This window comes from Erpetoichthys calabaricus, chromosome 6 (assembly GCF_900747795.2).
Source record: "Erpetoichthys calabaricus chromosome 6, fErpCal1.3, whole genome shotgun sequence".
Taxonomy (NCBI): Eukaryota; Metazoa; Chordata; class Cladistia; order Polypteriformes; family Polypteridae; genus Erpetoichthys; species Erpetoichthys calabaricus.
Window position 1 is genome coordinate 121891811 of NC_041399.2, and position 21161 is coordinate 121912971.

General features: G+C 37.8%; 1 protein-coding gene across 1 annotated transcript in view; it reads left to right on the forward strand.

Moving 5' to 3' along the window:
• Positions 1 to 21161, forward strand: part of obscnb (obscurin, cytoskeletal calmodulin and titin-interacting RhoGEF b) — a 565304-nt gene that overhangs the window by 158077 nt on the left and 386066 nt on the right. Inside the window, exons 20-21 of the mRNA XM_051928767.1 lie at positions 8671 to 8940; positions 17116 to 17382. Coding sequence (XP_051784727.1) covers positions 8671 to 8940; positions 17116 to 17382 — 537 coding nt within the window. The remainder of the gene's footprint in view (positions 1 to 8670; positions 8941 to 17115; positions 17383 to 21161) is intronic.

The following is a 21161-nucleotide window of genomic DNA, read 5'->3' on the forward strand; positions in this document are numbered from 1 at the left end:
TACTAATAACCCAATTGTGCTTTACTCACTCAGAATATGGAACCAACTTAGAAAGCATTTTAAGATGGAAAATCTTTTATCTGTGGCACCTCTGCAAGAGAACCACCTTTTTCAACCCTCGCAAACATATCTAATTTTTAATACCTGGAAAAGTTTTGGGATTAAAATGCTCAGAGATCTTTGTATAGACAACATATTTGCATCTTTTGAACAATTACGTTCAAAATTCAACCTTCCAGCTACACATTTCTTTCACTATCTTCAAATTAGAAATTTTGTTAAACAGAAATTGCCCAATTTTCCTCACCTCGCATCCTCCACAATGCTGAAAAAAATACTGCTCAACTTCGAGAAATTCAACACCATTTCCGCACTATATAAAATCCTATTAGAGTCCCTACCTTTCAAAGATCCAAGAGGACATTGGGAAGAAGATCTCTTAATCAATATATCAGAAAAGGAGTGGAAGGTAGCAAAGCAGAGAATTCACTCGAGCTCCATATGCGCAAAGCATAGAATTATTCAAGCTCATCTGTCTCGCTTAAAACTGTCTAAAATGTTTCCAGGGCAAGATTCAACCTGCGAACGCTGCAACCAAGCCCCTGCCTCACTGGGTCACATGTTCTGGGCCTGCACCAAGCTAACATCATTTTGGACCAAAATTTTTAAGTGCCTTTCAGACAGCCTTGGGGTCACAATCCCTCCTAACCCATTAACAGCTCTGTTCAGGGTTCTTCCAGACGGACTTGAAGCGGAGAAGGACAAGCAACCGGTGATTGCATTCACTACACTTTTGGCACGCAGACTTATTTTGTTAAATTGGAAGAATCCTAACTCTCTTCTGATAAGTCAGTGGGAAACCAATGTTTTATATTATTTGAAATTGGAAGAAATAAAATTCTCAGTTAGAGGATCTGTACAAAATTTTTTCAAAACCTGGCAGGATCTAATCAATATTATTTTAGAATAAGAGAAATAACTATTACCGCATTTAATTACCTTCTCCATTTCTTATTTACCTATGTATTTATTTCTCACTTTCTTTTGTTTATTGTTGCCTTATTAAAAAGCCCTAAGCAATTTCTCCTTTGGCTAAGCTCTCCTTCTCAGGGGTGGGGTTTGATTTGTCTTCAATTTGTTTGGTTATAAATTGATCTATTTGTATTGAATGATTACAATAAAAATTAATTAAAAAAAAAAGTTATGAAGGGAATTACTTTAATACAATGGATCCACAGTGTTACTTTAAAATAAATTCTTTAACGAGAACATAGGAACACAGATGAAAACTTGAAATAAGTTACCAATAATGTGATAGATAGTATTTTGTTGACCTTCAAAAGTTGATTTGATGTCATTAGGTTTATGGGACTGACAAGCGTGTTGGGGTGAATGAAAGGTTCCCATGAAAATTGTTCTAATGTTCTTATGTTGTAAATGATTTCAGTAGGCTTATATATCATTCCTCACTGGTGGTCTGCTCCCTATACATTCGTTTTTTTTACTTTTCTGTAGACTCTGTAGTGCTTCCGTGTAACTTACTTTGTAGTTATTTGTTGTTGCGTTTGTTCATTTTATTAGTGAGTTTCTTTGCATTGTATAATTGTGTGTTTCTATAAAGTGTTTTATAGAAGTAAATCCTGTGAAAGAAAGACAAAAATAAAGTAAATAATCACTTTTAGGTAAAATGTCACCATTAAAGGTAGGATATTAAAGGAAACGGTTAATTACACAATATTTGCACCATTATCTTTGTCAAACAGTTAAGTCAGAGAGATAATAGTCTTGTTTCTGATGTAGTAGTTCCACATGAATCATTAAAATTAAATGCCAAATTAAATTTTGTTTGGTTATAAATTGATCTATTTGTATGGAATGATTACAATAAAAATTAATAAATAAAATATAAAAAAAAAAAATTAAATGCCTAGGATGTGGCCTGAGTTCTGGTAAAGAAATCTATTTGGGATGAGTTCAGCTTTTAACGCTGACAGAGGTACTTCCATTTATGAAGGGAAGCTGGGGAAATACTTCTGAATGGACCTTGTTCAGCACCCGAGTAGTAAACAGTGAGGCAAGCAGATGTAGCCAGAAAAGATTTGCATGTCAAAGGAATCTGTAAAGTTAAAAGTAGGGGCCTTCCCTGCCAATGTCATGGGAGAGTATCTGGATTAGACTGAAAGTTAGAAACAGACCACAAGATATTCAGTGCAGCAGAATGGTGTGTGTGGTTTGGAGGAGTTTGGTGAGAACTTAAAGATTTTTGGGCAGATTCTTAGTGGCTCTGGAAAACTAATCATTGACCCAGCAACTGAAGGTAGGACTTCTCCCTATCTCTTATCTCTCTCTGATTTTTGGGGAAAATGTTAACTTTGACTGTGAATGTTCTTCAAAGGTTTTAAAAAGATTCTATGAAAAGCTCCTAAACTTGCTAGGCATTATTGTTTCCCACTCAGAGGCAGTGCACAAAACATCTGTTGTGATTGTTTCCATTTCTAGGCTTGAAGTCACAGCTATGTTTTCCTGTGCTATGTTAAATGCTGATACCTTGAGAAGCAAGGAGGTGATGGAAAAAAGGAAGAAATGGAGAATGAGTTTGTGTTGCAGTGTCTTTTATTTTGGTGTGTATATAAAGATGAAATAACTACATTAGTTTGAAGGCTGTTGGGTAGATGAAATCTGTTTGAAAATGCTGAAAGATCTTACAGCTATGCATATCCAGAAGAATCCATGTTTATTCCACCCTGACAGTATAACAGCATATAAATTACTTGCACAATTACTTGAGGAAAAAAAGTAAGCAGAGAGCTAGAAGTTATCCTGGCAGGACCTAAAATAAGACAAAAATTAACCCTGAAGGAAAAGTTAGCCCTTCACCGTGCACACTTTTATATACACACAATCAATCATAATAACAACAACAATTTATTTCTTGTATAGCTCAAAATCACTTAAGGAATGCTTAAAGGGCTGTTAACATGCCCTGTTTTTGACAGCCGCCCAGCCACGAATCCCTAAGAAGACAAGAAAATCATCACCCCCCCAAAAAAGCCCTAAAAGGGGAAAAAATTGAAGAAATTTGGGAAAGGCAATTCAGAGATAGACCCCTTCCAGGTTAGGTTGAGTGTGCAATGGGTGTCAACATTGGGATAAATATAATGCACAAAACAGAACACAAGTAATCCTCTTCCATAGAAATAGATGGCCAATCTATCATTGTCACCTCAGATATAAAAAAACTACTTTGTTCTTGCACAGTAGTCCTCACCAAGTGCAGGTGCAGAGTGCTGTGACAGCTTTAATGGCAAAATGCAAGAATAGATTATACCACTCACTAAATACAGAACTATCACATTTATGGATAATGATTTATTCAAAACCCTGCGTGGAGTTTGCATGTTCTCCCCGTGTCTGTGTGGGTTTCCTCCGGGTGCTCCGGTTTCCTCCCACAGTCCAAAGACATGCAGGTTAGGTGCTCCTATCAATTATGGAAAATCCACTGCATCCTCTAAACAGTGTCATCTCTAGACAGAGGAGCAGCTTCAGCAACAGACTGCTGTCACTGTCCTGCTCCACTGACAGACTGAGGAAATCGTTCCTCCCCCAAACTATGTGATTCTTCAATTCCACCCCGGGGGGGGCAAACGTTAACATTATATAAAGTTATTGTCTGTTTTTACCTGCATTATTATCAATCTTTAATTTAATATTGTTTTTTGTATCAGTAAGGTGCTACTGGAGTATGTGAATTTCCCCTTGGGATTACTAAAGTATCTATCTATCTATCTATCTATCTATTGGCGATCCTAAATTGTCCCTAGTGTGTGCTTGGTGTGTGGGTGTATGTGTGTGGATGTGTGTGTGATCTGCAGTGGGTTGGTGCCCTGCCCGTGATTGGTTCCTGCCTTGCGCCCTGTGCTGGCTGGGATTGGCTCCAGCAGACACCTGTGACCCTGTGTTCGGATATAGCGGGCTGGAAAATGGATGGATGGGTTTATTCAAATACATCAACAAAGTAACTAAATGAAAAACAACAATATCTATCCATCAGTTAATTGTAGAACCATGGCCAGATGGTGTGAAAGGAGTGAGAGACAAGCCGGACACAATCCTTTTTGTCCATTTTGAATCTCCAATTAACTTGTATGTCTTTGTGTAGGAGGAATCTGGAATATATACAATACAGTTTATTTTTGTATAGCCCAAAATCACACAGGAAGTTCCGCAATGGGCTTTAACAGGCCCTGCCTCTTGACAGCCCCCCAGCTTTGACTCTCTACGAAGACAAGGAAAAACTCCCAAAAAAAAAACCTTGTAGGGAAAAAATGGAAGAAACCTTGGGAAAGGCAGTTCAAAGAGAGACCCCTTTCCAGGTAGGTTGGGCGTGCAGTGGGTGTCAAAAGAAGGGGGTCAATACAATACAATGCAGTACACAGAACAGAACAATTCCTCAATATAGTAAGAAATAAAAAATATAAATTTTAGAAGTACAGAGTAGAATTTAACAGTAGATGATATATCCCATAATAAGATTTGGATTTGTGTAGAGTCCTGGAGACCTCATCCTTCAAGCTGCCTCCCCCATTTGGCCATTCCACGGCTGAAACTGTGCTGGGCCAGGAAATCCGATGAAAGGACCCCTCTTTCCCACGATTCCTGCGATCCTCCATCTGGGATGACTTTTCCTTAGGCAGGCAAAACAACTTGGCAGGTGGGCCGTGGCACCAAGTGCCACATTTGAGTACCGAGAAGAAAAACAGAATAAGTGAGGATTAGTATACAATTATAACTGTCATGTTACTTATGTTTAAGTGCTAATGACTAACAACAGAGATGCAGTCTGTACAGTTAATCAGCAGCTCTATCAGGATATGCTAAACTGAAGTAGTGAGTCTTCAGCCGGGATTTAAAAGCTGAGACCAAAGGGGCATCTCTTATAGTAGCAGGCAGAGCATTCCACAGTTTAGGGGCCCTGTAACTAAAAGCTCGACCTCCCACTGTTATTTTATTAATCCTTGGAATCATAAGCAGACCGGCATCTTGAGATCTTAATGTGCGCTCAGGTTTGTAAATCATGATAAGTTCAGACAAGTTAGCCGGACCTCGACCATATAATGCTTTATATGTTAAAAGAAGGATTTTGAAATCTGCCCTAAACTTAACCAGGAGCCAGTGTAAGGATTTAAGAACTGGAGTTATGTGTTCGTATTTTCTTGTTTTTTGTAATAATTCTTGCAGCCGCATTTTGGATTAACTGGAGGCTGTATAAAGAACAGTTTGAACATCCAGTGAACACCGCATTGCAGTAGTCAATCCTACTAGAGATAAATGCATGAATTAGTTTCTCAGAATCCTGTTTATTTAAAAAGCGCCTTAATTTCCTAACATTTTTAAGATGGAAGAAACATGTTTTGGACAACTTTGTAATATGCACTTTAAATGACATGCTAGAGCCAAAGATAACTCGTAGATTGCGGGCTGATTCAGTAAAATTGACTGGGATTCCAACTGAGTTAAATGATGTCAAAATATTGTTGTGATCAGCATCATTCCCTCCAACAATTAACATCTCTGTTTTATCTGTATTTAAAGACAAGTAGTTCTCATTCATCCACTCCTTTAATTCGCTAACACAACTAATTAAAGACAACATTGGAGAAACTTCATTTGATTTAAATGAAAGGTATAACTGGGTGTCATCTGCATACGAGTGAAAATTAACATTATGTTTCCTAATTAGAGATACCAGTGGAAGCATGTTACAGTGAAAACAGTAAAGGTCCCAGTACTGAGCTCTGCGGGACACCATATTGAACTTCTGTGTATAATGATGGAGTATTGTCAGCACATTTCTGTACATATTGGAATCGATTTGATAAGTAAGAACTAAACCAAGTGAGAACGGTGCCTGTAAGCCCAACATCATTTTCTAGCCTGTGTAGTAAAATAGAATGGTCGATGGTGTCAAACGCTGCACTTAAGTCCAACAACATAATTACAGTGGACTTTCCTTCATCAGAGGATATCAGAATGTCGTTTACAACCCGTGTTAGTGCCGTTTCTGTACTATGACCAGTGCGAAAACCAGACTGGAATTTCTCAAATAAATTGTAATGCGTAAGGTGTGTCTGAAGCTGACTAGCGACTACTTTTTCTAGTATTTTAGAGAGAAACGGTAAATTTGAAATAGGCCTATAATTATTTAATATATGTGGGTCAAGGTCTGACTTTTTAAGTAATGGTTTAATGACTGACACTTTTAGTGTATCAGGTACTGTGCCATGCAATAATGAACTATTGATGATGTTTAGGATAGGCGCTGCAAGAACATCCATTGCACTTTTTACTAGTTTTGTTGGCACTGGATCTAGGGAACAAGTAGTGGGCTTCATTTTAGAAATTAAACTTAAGACTTCCTGCTCCGTTACAGGATTAAAATTACTAAAGTGCTCAATGCAATGTGAGACAGGGTGTGCTAAGCTAGTATTTGGTTTGTACTGTGATGCAGAGATCTGGAATCTTATATTTTTAATTTTCTCATTGAAGAAGTTCATAAAGTCTGTACTGCTAATGTCTGTTGGTATTTTGCACTGTTGATCTGAATTTCCATTTGTTAATTTAGCCACTGTTCTAAACAGTACCCGAGGATTTTTATTATTGCTATCTATAAATGTAGAATAATATTCTGACCGAGCTTTAAAGAGGGTGTTTTTATATTTATTAACACTCTCTGTCCATGCAATTTGAAAGACATGCAGCTTTGTTGTTCTCTATCTGCGCTCCAGTTTTCGACACTCTAATTTAAGAACTCGAGTGTTTTCATTAAACCAGGAAGAGTTTCTATGTGCTTTGATCACTTTTGTTTTAAGGGGAGCCACTGTGTCCAAAGCATCTCTCAAGGTCACATTATAATGTGATGTTAGCTGATCTAAATTGTTTTCCGTGTTTACATTTGATGTTAACTGATCTAAATGGTTTTCCACAATTACACTCGACTTACTCAAAGTATCTATAAATTTTGAAGCAGAATTACAATCTAGATGTCGCACTGTCTTTGTTTTAATCTGTGAGTGTGTTGACAAGGGCAGGACTAAATCAAATGTAATTAAGTAGTGATTGGAAATAACTTCATTTAATGGAGTAATAATTAAATTTTGAATTTCAACTTTGTAAGTTATAATTAAATCTAATGTGTGGTTATGATTATGAGTTGGACCTTTGACATTCTGACAAAATCCTACTGAATTTAACAAATAAGTAAAACATTTGCTAAAAGTGTCAGTTTCCACATCAATGTGTACATTAAAATCTCCCATCAGTACTACGTGATCATAATTTATAGCCAAGTCAGATAAAAGGTTGCTAAATTCAGACATGAACAATGAATATGGGCCGGGTGGTCTGTAGACTAGCACTATAATTGTGTTGGAATCTGTTTTAATATTTAAAATGAATGCTTCAAAGGATGTAAAGTTGCTTAAATTTTTAGAAGTGATTTGCATTTTGTTACAATGAATTATTCCAATATATATGGAAATAATCCACATAAACCTGGAAAATAAAAAACAAACAATAAACTCCATACTCTTAGTAATTAAAATACTAGTATTTAGTAATTAAATTAAGCTCTCAGAAGCTATAAGCCAGATTTTTTGAACTACTATTTTACTATATAGTAAATATGCTTTGTGTGTGTTGTGACAGATAGAGGTCGCTGTCGTCCTCTTGAACCCTCTGACTTGACTCCAGACACCAGGTAAAAGTCCAAATATTATTTTTATTTGAACAATAACGTGCACAAAGCACCCTCCACGCCACAATACTCATGAATTAATCAATACTCTAATTAATACAATACTCAATCCTCCACACTCCCAGACACTTCGCCACCCTTCCTCCCAGCTCAGCTCAGTGTACTGGTTTCTCAGAGTCCTTTATATAGTCCATGACCCGGAAGCGTTTCTCTCCTCTGTCCATGTGATCATGAACACTTCCAGGTCGGATAAAAAGCTCCTTTCTTCAACCGGGAAGCACGTTGTTTCTTCTTGTTATATAATCATGACGCACTTCCGGGTTATAGGGCACGTCCGATAGCCCTCTTACAGTGACTCCTGGTGGTACCCATGGTACCCAGCAGGGCTGTGCATATAAACTACAAAGTCCATGAGGCCCTGCTGGAACTCGGGGAACGTCCATGTTGTCGTGAGAGCTCCACCTGGCGGCCTGGGGGTGAGGACCGGAATATTTAGCCGGCCACCCACCACAGTGTAAACTGTCACATTGACTATCATTGACAATCTCATTTAATTAAAAAGTATTAAGACAATTTCAGATATCAGTGTTCTTTATGATAAACTGTCATTCCATGCACAGTTCTTGTTTATTTTCAGTAGCACTTTTCAAAATAAAAAACTCTGCTTAAAAATTTTGCAAACTGGTGATCATTAAGAAACTTCTTACCAAAGCTGTGAACTTGACAGAAATAAATTGTTAAACTATCACCAATATTTTTTTAAACATACTAAGCTTGTTTATTCATTTCAACAAGTTGCATAACTATTTTCACAGGAGGCAGACTCCAAAAAAATGTAATCTACACGAAAGCAATGATTTTTCAAAATAAAATGTCAACTGTCTGAAATTTTGATGTATTTTTTCTGTTTATGGTAGTGCCCCGTGTTGTAAGATTTACTGGAAAGCTGAACAACGTGGCAGCAATGGAAGGAAAAAATGCTACCTTTAAGTGTACACTGTCTCCAGCTGATACGATAGTGACATGGTCCCATAAAGGAGTGCCTGTCAAAGCAAGCTCCAAGTTCCATATAACACATGAGGGGATGACCCATTCTATGACGGTTATTAATGTGACTCTTGAAGATGCTGGAGAAATTACTGCTGAGTCTGAAGGGAAGGTTACTAAAACAAATCTTCAAGTGCAAGGTAAGTTTATTCTTTTCTCTTTGCTATGTATTAATTTAAAATAGCTATATATAATGCATCTGGAAGGTATTCACAGCGCATCACTTTTTCCACATTTTGTTATGTTACAGCCTTATTCCAAAATGGATTAAATTCATTTTTTTCCTCAGAATTCTACACACAACACCCCATAATGACAACGTGAAAAAAGTTTACTTGAGGTTTTTGCAAATTTATTAAAAATAAAAAAATGGAGAAAGCACATGTACGTAAGTATTCATAGCCTTTGCCATGAAGCTCAAAATTGAGCTCAGGTGCATCCTGTTTCCCCTGATCATCTTTGAGATGTTTCTGCAGTTTAACTGGAGTCCACCTGTGGTAAATTCAGCTGATTGGACATGATTTGGAAAGGCACAAACCTATCTATAAAAGGTCCCACAGTTGACAGTTCATGTCAGAGCACAAACCAAGCATGCAGTCAAAGGAATTGTCTGTAGACCTCTGAGACAGGATTGTCTCGAGGCACAAATCTGGGGAAGGTTACAGAAAAATTACTGATGCTTTGAAGGTCCCAATGAGCACAGTGGCCTCCTTCGTCTGTAAGTGGAAGAAGTTCGAAACCCCCAAGACTCTTCCTAGAGCTGGCCGGCCATCTAAACTGAGCGATTGGGGGAGGTGACCAAGAACCCACTAGTCACTCTGTCAGAGCTCCAGAGGTCCTCTGTGGAGAGAGGAGAAACTTCCAGAAGGACAACCATCTCTGTAGTAATCCACCAATCAGGCCTGTATGGTAGAGTGGCCAGACGGAAGCCACTCCTTAGTAAAAGGCACATGGCAGCCCGCCTGGAGTTTGCCAAAAGGCACCTAAAGGACTGTCAGACCATGAGAAAGAAAATTCTCTGGTCTGATGAGGCAAACTCTTTGGTGTGAATGCCAGGCGTCATGTTTGGAGGAAACCAGGCACCGCTCATCACCTGCTAATACCATCCCTACAGTGAAGCATGGTGGTGGCAGCATCATGATGTGGGGATGTTTTTCAGCGGCAGGGACTGGGAGACTAGTCAGGATAAAGGGAAAGATGACTGCAGCAATGTACAGAGACATCCTGGATGAAAACCTGCTCCAGACTTCAGATTGGGGCGACGGTTCATCTTTCAGCAGGACAACGACCCTAAGCACACAACCAATATATCAAAGGAGTGGCTTCAGGACAACTCTGTGAATGTCCTTGAATGGCCCAGCCAGAGCCCAGACTTGAATCCGATTGAACATCTCTGGAGAGATCTTAAAATGGCTGTGCACCGACGCTTCCCATCCAACCTGACGGAGCTTGAGAGGTGCTGCAAAGAGGAATGGGCGAAACTGGCCAAGGATAGCTGTGCCAAGCTTGTGGCATCATATTCAAAAAGACTTGAGGCTGTAATTGCTGCCAAAGGTGCATTGACAAATTTTTGAGCAAAGGCTATGAATACGTATGTACATGTGATTTCTCAGTTTTTTTATTTTTAATAAATTTGCAAAAACCTCAAGTAAACTTTTTTCATGTTGTCATTATGGGGTGTTGTGTGTAGAATTCTGAGGAAAAAAATGAATTTAATCCATTTTGGAATAAGGTTGTAACATAACAAAATGTGGAAAAAGTGATGCGCTGCAAATTCTTTCCGGATGCACTGTACTATACTCATAGAAGGTATGTGGTCTGTTTAGCTTTGAAAATGAAACAGGCCTATATTTTTAATACTCATTTTGTTAAGGACAATGTCAATGGTGAAAGACACTTAAAATGTTTATTGGATTTACTCATAAAAAATGCTAATTTTCACAAAAAAGATTAACTCTGCCATCTCTAATACCTTGATACATGACATATATATGATTATGGAATAGAAATACCACATAATAAGAAACTGAATAATCTGTAAGAATGACACCTTCCATTTACAGTACTATGCAATTTTACACCTTTTTGGCTTTTGGTATCCACACCACTCTGGAAAGCAGTATGGATGAAACAGATTGTTTTACTTCAGAAGATTACCAAAAGCCACATAATAGTGGCTTTTATAATCTGTGGATGAAACCAGCATGATATCTTGTATTATCTTGACTTAAATAGAGAAATCATGCTAATTACAAGATATCAAGCTAATCTGATATATATGTATGAAATATACATGGGAGGGAAAAAGGAAAAGGTGTATATGATACACACAGCAAACAAAACAACAAAAATGTGTCTGTCTGGGCCTTCCAGTTCTGTTTTTGGCTGTGCACCAGACTATCAAACAAAACTATTCCTTCATACCTTCCAGTCTTCCTCTTCAGAAACACAATGAATTTTTCTTCCTCTTCATCAGATAAGCCCTTGTCTCTGCTCATCCCCCAACCTTGTCTGACTGAGGAACTGGAGATCCTCATAGGCTAGTACCTGGATTACTTCCAGCACAACTCCAGAATACCAGGAAGCACTTTCTAGTCAACTTACTACAGTTCCCAGGAGCCTATGAAGAAACTCTAACTATTAACCTTTACCATATATCACCAGGGGGAGCGCCAGCTTCCCAAGACCTAACACAACAGATACAGGCACAAGTCCAGCACACACAAGTCATTTATTAAAGTGTGGGAAATGCTTTCCTTTTTGGTTTCCCACCACCAATGCACAGTACAAAGCACAATGAAGCACAGTTCAACACAATAAAGCACACAGCACTTTGCCTTCTCTAAGTCTCTGTCTCTCTTCTGCCTCCACTCCTCCCTCAAGCTTCATCCTCTTCCTCCAGACTCTGGCTCTCTAAATGCAGTGACGTGGTTCCTTTTATAGAGCACCCAGAAGTGCACCAGGTGTCCAGTAATCTCCTTCCGGGTGTACTTCCGTATTTCTGCATAGCAGAGCTCAACTGTTCCTCATGCGCCCCTAGCCTGCGGCCAGGGGCCTCAGCAGGTTTAAGCTTCCAATTTAAAGGAACACTTTGAAAACACATCAGATCTCAATTGGAAAAAAAAATCATGCTGGATATCTGTACTGACATGGACTGGGTAATGTGTTAGGAACGAAAGGATGCCACATTGTTTGATGGAAAAGAAAATTATCAACCTACAGAGGGCTGAATTCAAAGACACCCCGAAAATCAAAGTGAAAAAATGATGCGGCAGGCTAGTCCATTTTGCTGAAATTTCATTGCAGCTACTCAAAATCGTACTCGGCAGTTTGTACGGCCCCCACGTGCTTGTATGCATGCCTGACAATGTCGGGACATGCTCCTAATGAGACGATGGATGGTGTCCTGGGGGCTTTCCTCCCAGATCTGGACCAGGGCATCACTGAGCTCCTGGACAACCTGAGGTGCAATCTGGCAGCATCGGATGGACCAAAACATAATGTTCCAGAGGTGTTCTATTGGACTGAGATCAGCTGAGCGTGGGGGCCAGTCAATGGTATCAATTCCTTCATCCTCCAGGAACCGCCTGCACACTCTCGCCACATGAGCCCAGGCATTGTCATGCACCAGGATGAACCCATGACCCACTGCACCAGCATAGGGTCTGACAATGGGTCCAAGGATTTCATCCCAGTACCTAATGGCAGTCAAGGTATAGAGGTCTGTGCATCCCTCCATGGATATGCCTCCCTAAACCATCTCTGACCTACCACCAAACTGGTCATGCTGAATGATGTTACAGGCAGCATAACATTCTCCACGGCTTCTCCAGACTCTTTCACGTCTGTCACATGTGCTCAGGGTGAACCTGCTCTCATCTGTGAAAAGCACAGCTGGTATTCTATGGCAAATGCCAATCGAACTCAACGGTGCTGGGCAGTGAGCACAGGGCCCACTAGAGAATGTCAGGCCCTCATGCAGTCTGTTTCTGATTGTTTGGTCAGAAACATTCACACCAGTGGCCTGCTGGAGGTCATTTTGTAGGGGTCTGTCAGTGCTTGTCCTATTCCTCCTTGCCCAAAGGAGTAGATACCAGTCCTGCTGATGGGTTAAGGACCTTCTATGGCCCTGTCCAGCTCTCCTAGAGTAACTGCCTGTCTCATGGAATCTCCTCCATGCCCTTGAGACTGTGTTGTGAGACACAGCAAACCTTCTGGCAATGGCATGTATTGATTTTCCATCCTGGAGAAGTTGGACTACCTGTGCAACATCTGTAAGGTCCAGGTATTGACCGTAGCCAATTGGAAAACTAATGAAAAACAGTTAGAAAAGATGAGGAGTTAGAAAAATGTCAATGACCTACACCTGTTAAACCATTCCTGTTTTGGAGGTCATCTCATTGTTGCCCCTCTAGTGCACCTGTTTTTAATTTCATTAACAATAAAGCAGCTGAAACTGATTAAGAACCCCCTCTGTTACTTAACTGACCAGATCAATATCTCAGAAGTTTCATTAACTTGATGCTATACTCTGATTAAAAAGTGTTCCTTTAATTTTTTTTTTTATATATATATATAATATATATGGCTTTTACATTTGAGCCAGATGCAGGATTCAGCAGGCAAGTATTTTGTTTTTTTGTGAAGCCATGAGTATTGTTATTTATTATTGGATTTTCTGGTTTATAATTCTCATACTTTGGCTAAGGCTTCTGTTCCTGAATTTAAAATTGGGACTTTGTTTTTTTTTAGGATTTCCCTTCAGGCAACTCCCTTTGCCTGTTTTGCACTGTGGAGCCTTGCTTTTTATTTTTTTCTGTTTAAAATCCTTCATTTTACAAAGACCATTTTGATTCCCTTTTGGTTACAAGCTGAAGTTTACGGCGACCCACCTACTTGTGGGTCTTTTTGATGTATGTTTAGGATTTTTACGTTTCTTTTGAAAGCTTCAACCACTAGGCCTGAGACATACCAGTTGGAACTGGGATTAAGCCCCATTAGGGTGATACCTTTCACGCAGGCAAGGACTGACCTGTCCTGGTCAGTAACGTCTTTTAGTGAAACCATTTGGAGGCCAGCACCCTGATTTGCCATGTTTGCGTCTTTAGTTCTCAACATACACATTACTAGTCATTTCTTTTGGGCTAGAATCTCTTCCAGAGTCAGGGGTTGTGTTTTTCTGTGGCTATAAGATCACAAGAATAGAAATCCCTCTAGTTGCTTATGGTGTCCTAGCAATCCTGAACCTCTTCTTACAATCAAAGGGATGAGTCTCTTATTCATCTTCCAGACTAACTCTGTTGAATGCTTAAAGCAGTCTGACTTCTCTCTCTCTCTTATGTAATGTGCATTGCCATCTGACAACCTGAAAAAGTATCCCAACCTTTCCTTTAAAAGACCAACATGGTCCTGACCTCAGACCATGTGTTTTGTAGCACAGACTGGCATTATCCATTCTGAACTACTTGGAACACAGGTCCTTGGTTCAGAAAGCCACTTTCAAACACTTCAATATAAACTAAAAAAGTTTCAGGCTTTATGATGGGGGTCCATCTTCGAAATAAAGATTCTGTGCATCATCTGATAAGATGATTGATCTCAGACCAAGTAACATCACAGAGACAACAGCTGGAAATCCAAGTTTGAAACAACCATAATTCAATGGGTGGCATCCTTGACAGACTGACCTGTTTCAGTGAAAATGATGGGCATATGTGCACCTAAGAAACCAATCGTGGGAACTCTATTTCTTCCATTAAAAACATTTGCAAAATCCAGATATATTCTTAACTCATTAAGCACATTAGTCTCAACTTGTCCATAATTTTGACTATCAATAGCTGGATACCATGGCCCATAGGGTGTGGCCATAACTGAGGTTGGAGAAATCCCTTTAACTCTGAAGGGCAACTGTGCTGGACTGGAAGGGTGGAAGACTGGTCTGTATTAGAATTAAGTAATTCAAAACTTGCACAAGCAGACAGAATATGTGCATAAAAGCAACACGCTCATTTTCCTGAAAACAGTAACTGACTTATCACCAGAAGATGTGAGTTTGCTAGGAACATGTAGATCAACACAGTGTGTTTGAACCTCAAAAAGAATCTGCAGTATAGCCTGCAACCAGAAGCTGCAAACAAGGCGAATAAGGAGACAAGCTCCTAAAACAAAAAAAAGAAAGAGTGCTAAAGATTCTTCCAGGTGTCTGGAGAAAGCAGACCGGGAAAAGAACAAAGCATTGCTTATACCAGAACTGTAAGTACACCTACTTTGATTCTGAGAATTATAAATTGTTAATTTGGACAAAGCCAGCTAATATATTGTAGGATTGGTGTAAGGTTGGGAGCATGCGCTGATAACACGTTGCTGCACCTACCACACAACTGAAAATAAAATGTAATAATCTTGTGAAGCATAAATTCAAGTTGTTATAAGTTTCTTCCTAAATCCAGTAACACACACACACACACATACAGAAACTCTGTGTGGTGGGGGGCTAAGCTTGTACAGATTAGCTTTGAGTAAATCAGCACCACCTTCACAGTGCAGGCAGTAGAAGCTTCATAACTAGCTAAAGAACCTATTCCTCTTAATCACATGAACAGAAAGATCATAATTCATATGTTCTGTGCCTTTTTATATAGAAGGGGGAAAAAAAGATCTAATTAAACAGATAAAATTAATAAATTATGTGCTTTTTTCTTGATGAGAGAAAGTTGAATCTAAGCTTTCATACTTTTATTTTTTGCATTCTTCATTATTGTACTTGTAGATACCCATCTTCTATTGCCCTTATGTTATAAATAAATTGTATTATTTTGTTTATTGCAACAAGCACGCTTGGGTTATTTGTTGAAAACATTCTTTTGTTGTGCTGAACATGTTTAATGTAGACTTTGGATAATATGTGAACCTTGTTTAAAAATTCTATAGATCTCTTTATATTTTTGGCATTCTGGCTGGAAAGTGAAAACCGTGATCCCCCACGCAGCCTATATTAATTTGGGGTCACTCATTGAGCATCTTATTAATTGTTCTAATAAATGACCAGAATTGCCAAAGGCAAAACTGAAATGAACTAAGTGGTCATTCAGCTCTTTTACTTACAGTTTCCTCCTAAAAGACGCAGATGTTTTCTGTTTGCTTGCAACATCCTTCAAGCAACAGGTTCCTTCTACTCCCTACTTAAAGTGCATCCACTATTGTTGTGGTGTGAAATTTTGCATACAAGTTGATAAATATTTTGTATGTCTTTATTTGTAACTTAGGCAAAGCAACGTAATATTAGTATTTCATTAGTGAGCAGCATTCATGTTTCAAGTCAGGATAGTGAATTTTATGACAAACTTGCAACAAGTTTGGCAAATGTTGCAGGATTCTTTCAGTCAGGAAAGCCAGACTGCCTAGCTGTCAAGGCTTCACCTAAACACATGGTTTTGGGGGCAGGTGTGAAAGGTATTCTCTGCCCCATTGGTATGAAGTATGGGTGTTTGTAGTTGGTTTGTATCAGAAGCCTTTAAATACCATGATGCCCTGTTGGCTGTAGAGGTTGGACAGAAAATCTATAAATTTCCTTGCTTTACCACCTTTCTCCCCCTCTGAACAACTGATGAAAGACCATCTCACACACCATGAACTGAAAAGGACAACAGAATGAAGAGCACAGCTTGGCAGCCATATTGAGACAGGCATGTGGCCTGTTCTGAAGAAAGCTGACCAAAAATGAGGACTTAAGTAGAGACATTTTAAGTAACTAACAATTTTGTGTGCTGTCTAAATCTACACATCAGCATTTATCAGGTTGTATGGTTACCAATATTCAAATGTACTTTGCATATTGTTATTATTTTGTGAATATTATCAATAATACATTATTTAAATTGTAACTTAATCTCATGCTTGTCTTTTACAACACCTAATTGCCTGAGGTTATTTATGTAGAAGGGAATGCGGGGAGACGTTATATAGTACAATACCTTATAAACAGTGGTAAGTCTGTGAGATTTGAGGCATTCTGACAAAAGTTACATATTAATAATACAAAAGGGGAAAGTAGAGTAATATATTACTCTACCAAGGCAAAACAACTATGTATGCCAGGCATAGCATCCTCTGGTAGTGTTTGTCTATCCAAACTGACATAGTCCATTGACATTTTGATTTTTTGTGCCCCTTCAGAAAGCTGCTGTTAAACCAAAATTAGCTAATACATAAACATGTTAATTTCCATTGTTTTACTAAATTATTTGAAACTGCATACAGTATCTAAAAATATTATTTAACATCAGTTAATTCAGGATTTCCTTGTTTTATAGAGGCATTTGTATTATTTATGAAGAAACTGGAAAATCAGTCTGTGGAGGAATATGGCACAGTAACCCTGGAGACTGAACTCAGCAAACCCTCAAAGGAGGTGAAATGGATGAGGAACAGTGTGGTTTTACAACCAGGAGAAAACATAGATATTCGATCTGAAGGAGTCAAGCAAACTCTAATTCTGAAGAGTGTCACTTTTGCTGACCGAGGCATTTATTCTTGTGAAACCCTGAATGATAAAACACAAGCTAAGATTACTGTGGAAAGTAAGAAATTTTACTCTGCATTAATCTGTAAACTTTATAAAGCTGAAAGCATTATAAATTGGCACTGTAACATTTTTATCTTCTTCAATACTTTATTCAATTTATTTTCTTATACAGTAGATAAGTGTGAAATATAAATGCTTTAAATAGTACATGCTCTTAACGGATATGTTATTGTCAATATTTTACAGGTTACAAGTTATTTCTTCACAATCAAAGTATATAGTAGTTTGCCACATGAAATTGCATTCTAAAGTGAAGCATATTTAAAATATTTTAATATATAAGTAGCCTGCTCTTGCACTTTATAATGGGCTTACTGGGTACCTGGGTCCTAATGTAAAAAAGCATTAAAACATACAATATTGTTCATTTTTTAAGCCAAAAATGTTATCAAGTTTTAGTCCATGTCTTCTAATTATACACATTATAAAAATAGTGGATCCAAATGGTGTTAGGAAGAAAAAAAAAACACAAAGCAAAACATTGTGAGATTCAGCCATTATAATAGAGTCCAGCTGTACTCCTCTTGGAAAATCATTGTCAAGTGCCATTATTGACCCTGAATGTTGATGCCCAGAAGTGAATTGCTATCTCTGATATGTAGACAACTAGATAATAACTTTAAAAACTCTCATTAACCTTCACTCACAGTCTTTCATTATACAGAATCTTATTTCATTATTTTCCAAATATATTGCCTGCTGCCGCTCAGTTATCATTTTGTGCACATTTGCTTCAATGGTCTTGCTAAGGAAAGACTGAGCACACATGTAGCATGTAATCAAGAGACAAGAAGTGAACAAACATTATAGGCATACATTTAGTTTTAATCAGGTTAAAGTTTTGTAAGTTTAGTACAGATATTTTACATAGGCAGAGTGGTACTGCAGGGCTATCATTCCTGCCCTGTAGTGCCAGGGTCTGCATGAAATCTGCACATTCTCCCAGTGTATTTACAAATTTATAGGTTTTAGTGTCATTTAATTTTTTTATTGGCATACCCTTAGCAAGGTCAAGTCATCATACATTAAAAAAAATCAACAACTGGTTTATGACACTTTAATCTGTTTCCTCATGGTTGGGTTCCGCAACACATTCTGCTTTTTCATTTTCTGAGTATTTTTCTATCATGCGTGCAAATGACATGTCACAGAAAGTGTGACATGCAGGTGGCTTGGCTCTCATAACTCCATTCATGACTCCCACTACAAGCAGACAAACGAGCAAAAAACATATCCTTACTAAGAATGTGTCATAAAATGTATTATTTCCAGTTTACTTTTGTTGTCACAAGCATGAGTCAGAAATGCAAAAGGCATGTTATCTTAAATTGAAACCTTCACTACTTTAAACTGGACATATTTGTATTTGGTAAGTTTTAAGACTTTTTTAACATTTGGACCCGGTACTCATTAGCTCCACTGTAGAACAGAAAAGCACGCTAGTATTTTTTGTTTTTTTATAAAATATATTTTACTTTACAGTACAATTTCATGTGGCAAATTAATATGTACCATGATTGTGAAGAAATAACTTCAACTTGAAAAATACCAATCATTAATGTTTTTGTCAGAAATTTGCACATTTCAGTACATTTTAATCTTTAATTTTGTAGTTTAAATATATTATAGTCTAACAAAGGAAAGCAGACTTTTAAGTAACTTTTTTAAAAATGTAAATAAATGTTGAGTATGTTTCATTTTGTGTTGTAATAATAACATATTTGTGTTTTTCATCTATAATTTAAAATATTATAATAATGTTCCTTTCACTTTTTCTGGTAACAACCCATTAGACTGAGCTCCCCAGGCTCCCCCTATTTGGTTTAAGTTGTGTTGGTGGTGTGGGTATGGAAGGGTTAATATCAAGCAGCTCTTGAAAATCACTCACACCTCAGTGCTGCTGGCTGAAGACAAAATCCTTCAAAATTAGAGGGAAAATAGCACTTAGATGGGCTTTTAGTCTGTTACACTTTTTTTGGCTTTTTAATTGTGTCCAGGTAGCTTGGTTAACAAAAGTTCCAAAAGCTATATCACCTGCTGACCTGCAACAAAACAGCATTGAAATGTTAAACCAATAGATGGCAGCAACAGGCTGTGGTACCTAGCCACACTTTCTCTTGTCTTTGAAATTTTATTTACATAATTTTTCCAATAAGCTTTGCAATTCCATATACATTGCTTGTTTACACTTTTCACTCCATAACCAGAAGTTGCACCAATTTCTAGGACTTCAGCTGAAATGCAGTTTTCTAGTTTCTCTCTATATTTTTTGTTTAGCTTCTCATAAAATATGTTCATAGGTCTGTCTAAATGAAAGCTACATTTATGCATACAATGTAAAAATATAACACAAAATATCACATGTATTTGTATAGTTATTAAACACACAAATCACAGTGATGTACTAATCATATATAGCATATTTAAAACATTCTATTTCTTTACATTTATTTCTGTAGTACTTTGTGTAAATGGTGTAAGAAAATAATAAAAACAATGATGAGCTGGGGACGCAGCCTTTTTTTTGCATTAGTTATCTGTAAAGGTAAGCATATAAGTGCTCTGCTGGCTTGTGGTATCAATGGGTTAGGCAAAATCAAGAGTCAGATATCTTCTTCTGGGTCAGAGACTTCAGAACTATAGAGGAGGTAAACTAACATGTCAAACATCTGCCGTTAGAAACCACTCCTCCTACTGTATGTTCCCTTTATTTTGGTCCTGATAAAGGCACTAGAGGATGTGTGGCCATCTCCGATCCTGGTTAGCCACAGTGGCTGCAAGTTTTTGTTCCAACCCAGTTGCTTAGTTAGAAGCCACTCCTCATCAACAACAGATCTTATTTAATTGCATGGCTTGTTAGTGTTTTAACTCTACAATATCAATCCATTCTTACAGCATAGATTTTTTTTTCCTTTCTAATGATACATGTATCATCCAAGTGATATGAAGCCTAAAACAGAGGATTAATTTTCTTTTCTTCACTTTCTCTTTAGTTTTCTTCTGAGTATTTAATTAAACCAAATAGTGAATGATGAATACACACAGGTGGAAATGGAGACGAGCTAGATGTGGACCTGCTGGTTCCTTTGTCATTTGCATCTTATGGCTTATGAGGAGCAGTAGAAACAATTAAAGGTTCAAAATCGTAACAAGAGAGACAACTAAAATGAAGCAGAAAAATGTCACTTGAGCAATAAGTGCTTCATCAGCAATGAATGATTTCTCATGAAGCGAATGAGTTAGAACAAAAACCTGAAGTGACTGCAGCCCTCCAGGACCGATGTTGCTCAGTCCTGATTTAAAGGGTCTGAGTGTTAAATAGCAAAAAAGTTAAATGAAGTTAATTAGCAGCAAAAACTAGTCACTAATTAAGAAAATGGTTATAATGAAAACCTATGGCCTTTGTGACCCTCCGGGATCGGAGTTGGACACCTCTGCACTACAGTGTTCACATTCATGAAAATATTTTATCTCTTTGCATCTTGCTGTTGTATATATTATGTACGAGAGTGGGTTGAATTGAATGGATAGAGATTCTGATCAGAGTGAGAGATATCTGATTCTGATGTATTTATAGGGATAAAAGCTCAAGAGATAAGAATATTTAAAGTGTGGTATGCAGCCAAAAGATTAGAAATATATTTTGAAATTCTACTAGATTAATGATTCTTGACAAGGATGTACAAGTCTCCAAAGATAAAAGTGCTTAGGTTTATACGAAGGTTAGGAAAGCAATGCACAGCTATTTGAGATGAAGGACTTCTTTTAGTAGCA